Source organism: Pocillopora damicornis, chromosome 1 (genome assembly GCF_964200805.1).
Source record: "Pocillopora damicornis chromosome 1, jaPocDami1.2, whole genome shotgun sequence".
In the NCBI taxonomy this organism is placed as follows: Eukaryota; Metazoa; Cnidaria; class Anthozoa; order Scleractinia; family Pocilloporidae; genus Pocillopora; species Pocillopora damicornis.
Window position 1 is genome coordinate 32,597,482 of NC_142670.1, and position 7,433 is coordinate 32,604,914.

At 35.7% G+C, this 7,433-nt stretch overlaps 2 protein-coding genes across 2 annotated transcripts in view; both read right to left on the reverse strand.

Moving 5' to 3' along the window:
- LOC149053370 (uncharacterized) overlaps positions 1-7,079 on the reverse strand; it is a 76,239-nt gene extending 69,160 nt beyond the window's left edge. Inside the window, exon 1 of the mRNA XM_089182850.1 lies at positions 6,950-7,079. Within this exon, the coding sequence (XP_089038976.1) occupies positions 6,950-7,079 (130 nt within the window). The remainder of the gene's footprint in view (positions 1-6,949) is intronic.
- Positions 804-5,608, reverse strand: LOC149053376 (uromodulin-like). The gene is made up of 5 exons (XM_089205989.1): positions 5,296-5,608; positions 4,857-5,006; positions 4,614-4,736; positions 3,391-3,525; positions 804-2,674 (listed from the first exon to the last, which is right to left on the reverse strand). Exons 1-5 carry the CDS (start codon positions 5,606-5,608, stop codon positions 2,304-2,306), a joined length of 1,092 nt encoding a protein of 363 aa, XP_089062115.1. The 3' UTR covers positions 804-2,303.
- Positions 7,080-7,433: the final 354 nt, after the last annotated feature.

A 7,433-nucleotide genomic window follows, 5' to 3' on the forward strand; every position in this document is an offset into this window, starting at 1 on the left:
CTTTCCATTCACGGCGCGAAAGTTTTGATTTTGTGCCCATAAAATTAGCCAAAACCAATTGAATATATCTGGGTCTCTTTACGCAAGTTTTCTTTTTATGGTAAATCGTTCTATTTTCACTGTTTCCTGCTGCTATTTCTTATGCATTATTTTACTTTTCTAAAGAATCATTAGACGATGGTGGAATACAAAGGCGCGTTGGATGTGATTAGTAAAACTTTCAAGTAAGTTGGAACTTAATATGAGAACTTGACATATTTAGTTCGTTATAAACTAGCTTTCCATCTCTTGCTTCAAATCCATCTACATAAAAGGGAAACAATTTGACAGAGAACTGGAGCGAAATTGGCGGAGAACTGGATCCAGTTTTTTGATTGACTTCCACTTAGGGCTAAGTGATCACGGCCATGTTTTCATGTAATAGGTGTTTTTTTTTCTTGCCTCCTCTCAGGGTGGTTTCTTTTCAAAATCTTAGGCACGTAGGGGTAAGAGAATTTTACAAAGGATTAATTCCCAGTGTCCACAAGTAAAGCAGAATATTAAGGATAAATTTGATGATACAAGTTGATTTCCTTGTTAGTTTTATGAGTCATACCGCAGTGTATAATTTGGAATCATCCAAGAGGGCCTAGTGGGCTACCATCTTTAATATTAGGTCGCACTTTGTAAAGAAAAGGAGTTTGAAAGATGGAGCACCCCTTAAAGTGTTTGAACTTATTTGTACGTTCTAGTTTGCGAGAAACTGGGAAGAAGAGACAGGTGATAGATACATTAAGAGACCACAAAATTCGAAGTTAGTTTTATATAATAATTGTAATATCATTGTTTTCATAAGTTATATCTTGAAATATTGTGAAATATTTAAGACACTCATCCTTATCACAAGTTTTTGTGCTCCATAAGATGTGTTAAGGTTTTCTGTTTTTTTTCTTTTTTTTTCTTTTTCTGTTCCTTACGTTACAATCTTTTTCAATAACTTAATTTTTACTGAATAGTTGCGATGTAAAGTTAAAACCACTTTTGATTGATTACTCTCTTTCTACTTTTCATGCATTTTTTGCGAAGTTGTTATTTTTCCATGGTTACCGATATTGAGTCCACTGAAAAACGGTGAAGGCTACTTTTTCGCGATTGCTATCAAGTAAATTTGAAGAGTCTTTTCTCGTGTTCGTGTTGTGAAACTCAGCTGAAAATAGTCCGTTTAAGGTAAATGTATTTACAAAGAGGTACACAGTTTCTGTTAAATGACGAGATAACAGACACGATGCCCTTCTATTTGTGCCACTAAAGAAGCTGAGCCACAAAGTGACCCAGCTCATATCATTTTCCTTTGAAAAGACAGCCAACGATTTTTCTATATTTTGATATGTTGTCATAAAATCGCCTTGCTTTGCCCCATTTGCTTTGTGTTCAGCTCTCTTCTTGCAAATTAGAGACAAATGAACATCAGATGATTTAAAAGACTAGGCAATTTCATAGGATTCTTTGAATAAATTTGCAGGATAAAAAGGAAAATTTCACAGTGAGAAACTATGATTTCGAAGCTCAAACATTCTTGTGAAAAATTGTTAGTGATGTACTTAAACGGTTTACAAAGTTGTTGGATAATGTGCCCGCACCTTTAGTTAAATAAGCTGTATAGGGACTCTTTGAAGCCATCGCTTAAAGATCTTTAACTTAGATTTAGAATCAGTCAGATAGGTAAGCGATCCATTACGAATGAATCCTGGTCGATCGGACACATTTGGCACACGGTTATAACATGCTAAACCATCGAATCTTGCTTACTGTGTGTCTGGGAATTGATTTAACGTTGCAAATTACAGAGGCACAATTATTACGTAAACTTTGTGCAGTGTCACAAGACATCAGATTTTGACTGTCATCACATTTTTTTTTCTACGCCCGTAACCTAAGAGAGTGCCTGCTTATATTCCACTTACCTATGCTAAAATAACCATGATTGATAATTACAGCAATTGAAAGATGAAAAAAGCGAAAAAAAAACATAAATAAAAGGCTCGAAAACCATAATCTTGAGAGTTTGTGTCTTGCATATTTTACTTAAAGATTACTTTGAAGATACTTCGGGCAACTCTCTTCGATGACAGAGGCTATCTGATGAGAATTATCATTCTAATGAATTAAACACCTGTTTGCCACCATAGTTAAAATCTACTGTTAAGGTTTGCGATTGAGAAGAAAGATTAACTACGTCACATGTTAAAAAAAGACTTATACACATGTACCTACGGAACGATTTATGAGTCCTCTTGCCACGCAAAGTAATATTTGTTTCACATTTAGTCCGCACCGCAGTAGCGTGAGTTACAAGGTGGCTGTTGAAGTTTGTAGATGAAGTAGGATCCACAGTTTTTTACAACAATAGTTTTTGAGTATTTGCAACCAGTAGAGCGATCATTAAAGCAGACATTCCTGTTGACATTACCATCTTCTACAGTAGGATGAATACCATCCAACCAGCCTGACCAGTCTGTGCCACATCTGTTTGCTGGCACACGAGATGTAGGCATTTTTGTTCCTGCAGCTCCCACAAAACGATACCATCCCCCGGTGAGTTGGTTCTCACACAACACTGGTCCAGATACCGGTGTAACGGAACTGCTCTTTCTATTAGCATCACTCAAGTTTTGATAATCATAACATGGGTCGGCTATTAAATTAAATAAATATTGCAAAAGTTTGTTGTATTAAAGATAACACTTTTTCGTTGTTGACATTTTTCAAGTCAATCAGTTCGAAAACAACCAGACAGGACTTGTGTTTTACAAGAACAAATTTCATGAGGTAAATTTTAAGAAGAGTTTACTTTGGACAATGATGATGATAGCATTATAAAGAGTTGTGTTTCCTCTTGCTTTAATCGTCCATCAAAGCCTGAGTTGTTTTTACCCCACAGCTGAATGCTACCAAATGCATTTAAGACCTAACTGATCCTCAGTTCCCACACAACGATACCAGCTCAGAGGTATTCTGTGGTAACACAATTATTTCTCAGTTTGTAATCTGCCTATTAGCATCCTTCAACTATATATATTCATAGCACAAATTGGCTTGTTAAAGTCAAACAAGTTTCATTAATCATAACTGTTATTGTTATAAGGGAAACTTTGAACGTTAGAAATTCTTTTTAGAGGTTTTTCGAGTTCCCCGGAGAGTGTCATGTCTAAACCATGTAAACGTACGTTTAAGAGTTTTAAATCATTTAAAACATAATCAAAGGTTGATTCGTTTTGTGTAAAAGGGCGCGTAAAATCATGCTTTTTCGATGTGAATTTAGGATGAAAGTCAACTCTGAGCAATTTGCTGCTACATTCAAGGTGGGAAACAAATATAAACTTCATCGCCTTCATGAAAAATTAAACTAACCTTCACAATTAAAACCATCTCCAATAAGCGTAGGATTGCAAGAACAGTTGTATGAGCCTTGGGTATTAGTGCAAGATGCATTTGGATGGCATACGTTCATTTTAACGGCATAAGCCTTGCTGCATTCGTCAACGTCTGAGAGAGAACAACATAAACTTAAATTTTCCATGGGTTTACCGGTGCAATAAACGACAGGTTTTTGACCAATCAGGGCGCTCGTAGTATGTTGATTATTTTGTTAAACTTAATGATAAACAATTTTCAACTTTTTCATTCAAATATATCTTAAGCGTCAATGAAAACGTAGTGCCATGGATAATATCTTACATATCCATCCTGTGCAGAGGACTTAAAGCCAAACGAGCGATTTTATTTTTATGCTTTTGACAATCATTGTTGTAGAGTTCATTTAAAAGCAGAAAATCAATGTATCAGTCTCCAAAATTTGTCATTCAAAAGTCAGGAACATTACCTAAGACGTCCCTAACATGAGAAATGGCTGCTTAAATTAAAACGAGTTATAAGTGATCAATTATCTAATTGCGGCTGAATGGTGCGGCGCTGTTGTTTAACGTGTCGATCGTGCAGGACCGTTCTAAATATTGTCGCGAAGAGATTAAATTCACCTGCACAGTTTTGTCCATTTCCAGTATATCCAGGCTGACATTGACATACATGTGATCCAAGGGTGTTCATGCATGTAGCATTCACGTGACAGAAATGATTTCCTTTACACTCGTCAATATCTGAGAAGAAACCGTAGATGCATTTTGAAATTTAGTTTTGTCACCTCACGATTTGTAATTATTTTAGTCTTTTCAAATAATAAAAATTCCTCCTCCTTTTTGTCTTCAACGAACTGGGTTTTTGAAACGTAAATTTCATAACGTAGATAATATATTTTCTTGACTTTATTTTCTTTATTTTCTTTTTTTTTTTGTTTCCTTATTTCATGGCTCTAAAAAAACCTGATGTAGATCATGGCAAATCCGTACATAAACATGCATGAGTAATGCAGCTTAGGAAGCAAAACTCAGTGTTGGGAGGATAGTAGTTCCTGCTAAAATTGTGTTATTTAATGCTAAGACTTCTCTGATATAGCATGCAAACTATCATTGGTCTATTATTCACTCACTCGATTGTAGATAGCTAAAATTTACCTCCAGTGTTTTTAGGCGAAAAATAATTAAATATTTTCCTCGGTATGTCTGTAACTATTTTACCTGAGCACAAGTGTCCATCCCCAGTAAATCCTTCTTTGCAGATGCAATTATAAAACCCAACAGTATTGGAGCAGTTTGCATTTTTGTCACAATCGTTATTGCTGCCTTTGCATTCATTGATATCTAATTGGAAATCAATCGAAAGAAAACACTGAGACAAGGTAAAAACATTTCACAAAAGGCAAGGGCGAAGGTAGACCAAACACTATGTAAAGTAATTCCGTTCTTGATTTACTGACTTACCTCCCAAGCTCATGTCGCAATAAACCAACTTTGAACTTCCGATATTAGCTTTTTCCAACCAGTACTTTTTACTGATACTTTCTTTACCTTCACTTAGTTTTATCTCTTGGCACGATGACGCTGGTAATTCCGGAATAGATCCTAAAGGGGCTACGATATAGACATGACTCCATTAATAGTTTAAGGGTAATAGAAGTTGCAAAACAGATTAGAGTTGAAGATATATTTGGGCAGGCAAGATAAACATGGAATAATGATGATTTAGAACGGTGAAGCTTAGTTCATATTAATGTAGTATGAAGGGCGAATTTTGCAATAAGACACTGGCCCTGTTTGATAAAAAAAGCAGTCGGAGACTTGCTCTTGGAAAGTGGCGAGTTTTTTCTAAGAACTCATTGAGAAAGGTTTTTATGTAAAATAAACTAAACTGGATGCATACTTCTACCACTAATGCGTCCCACGTAAAAGCGTAAATCATCTGGCTGGAAATTCTCAGGCCTTGCTTCCTTGGTCCGGGTGTTTAATTCACAGGACTTTTCCCCAATTACATAATTGTAGCTTTGACATTTCCTTTCCCTCTCGCAGGCGATAACGCACACATGAGGAGCTGCTACTAGGACCTTCTTAAAGATATATCCTTTGAGAGCCGTACCAGGTATGCTAACTTCTGTCTTGCATTGCTTTTTAGCAGTAACGAAATCCATGAGAAACAAAGAAGACAGGAGAATCAGGAATCTTGAATTCCACATCATTATGACTGACTGATGCTGAAACCGGAAAGTGTAGATTACTTAGCAAACCAGCAGACAAAAAAATATCACTGCAGATGGACAGACAGACAAGCATATATGAAGCAACGTAGGAATCAATTCTGAATTGAACGTTTCTTAGCAATAAGAAAAGTACAACTTGTTAGATTTACTTAAAATGATTGAAGGCTTCTTTTAATATTTTCCCCGCCCAATTGTTTCCGTAATAAGTGATTACTTTTAATAACGCAGCTTGTTCTCTCGCCAGTCTAAAAAGAAAAGCAAAAAAATTCGGTACAAATGCAAGGGTCATAGGTTTTTAACAAGTTTTACTCCCCCCCAAAGCAAATCCCCACACGATTGGCATAGTATTTTGGTCATGTGATTGGATATGAATGGTGAATGTGACGCTTTCGCTCAATGATTTAAATAAATTAAGAAGAGACACATTGAAGAATTCTCTCTTGGGCAACATTGAAGAAACAAACTGTTCCAGAACCTTGCGTTCCGCAGGAAGTCGTGGAAAGATGTATAAAGTCGACAAGAAGAAAAAAATTTTAACTTTTCTCATTCTCTGCCCAAGATTTTAACATTTAAAGGTTTTCTGCTGCATTGCAAACTTAAAATTGTAGATTTGATAAAGACGGGGTTCATCATCAGTTAACACATCCTCTTTGAACAAATTACTTGAAAAAGACGAGGAAAAACTTACGTCGTGAATCCGTCGACCTAAAAGATCCTTTCACTGTTCGTTAAAGAATAAGAGATATTATGGTAATTCCTACATCCTATCCTATTACATAGCTGCAAGGAATGCAGTTTCGCTGACCTCAGAGGAGGAGGATCATATCATCTTAGTTTTTTCGGAAAATATATATAAATATATATATATATAACTAACTGCAGACAGTACTGTTTCGGCCTTCTGGGCCTCATCAGTGCAGTGCTGATGCTAGGATGGAGGTAAGACCATATAGCCACCCCAAGTGATCTCACATATGTGGGATCATCTAAGCCATGCCAGAGTGCTCAAACTAGAAAAACTAGTGAGCATGCATATATATATATATATATATATATATATATATAATTTGCACTATGGAGAATGTGCTTCCGTTTTCAACGCTTTATTCAAGACCCGACGCGTTTCGGCATTTGCCTTCCTCAGGGGCCTTAACATGCAATTCAATTTATATATATATATATATATATACATAAACATATGTATAGATATATATTTTTTTATTTTTTATCAGGTATCATTCTATTTCCAAATAATCATTTAAAAATGAAATGTCTCATTCTCATATTTTAACTTGCAAACGTCAAATGAAACTGGCTTACCTTTTATAGCATGTAGCACGCTTCCTCCAGAGTTTTTAACAAGAAAAAAAAAACGCTCTGAAAACGATACTGTCATCGGCGCTTGTTTCTTGGGAGAGTAGTTGCTGTCACAATAGTCAATATCGCTCATGCTCTTAATAATTAATTTCTTGTTTCTTTCTGTTGTTGAGAATAAAAAAGCACTGTTTGAGTGTAGCAGACTTAAAAAAGTTGGAATCTATTAATAAATGTTGCGACTTTTCGGAATGGTATGAGTGTCTAAAGCGTAACTTGGGGATAAATAAAACACAGATGATTTTCATAGAATCTTCATCAGCCTTAAGATAAAAAACAACGTTTTAGGAAACCTTACATGATGAAATGAAACGCACGCACTTCGTAAGGCCGAAAAATAACAAAATGGAATCACACTGTTTTGTCCCTGACAACGCAAGCATTTACTAGCGTCAAAAAGAAGTCGTGCTCTCAAAACATGGATGAAAAG

Coding starts and splice junctions, on each gene's coding strand:
- LOC149053376 (XM_089205989.1), bottom strand. CDS start 5,608: ATGATGTGGAATTCAAGATTCCTGATTCTCCTGTCTTCTTTGTTTCTC. Junction 4,737..4,856: donor TTGCGACATGAGCTTGGGAG/GTAAGTCAGTAA, acceptor ATTTCCAATTAG/ATATCAATGAATGCAAAGGC. Junction 3,526..4,613: donor GGATGGACACTTGTGCTCAG/GTAAAATAGTTA, acceptor GTTCTCTCTCAG/ACGTTGACGAATGCAGCAAG.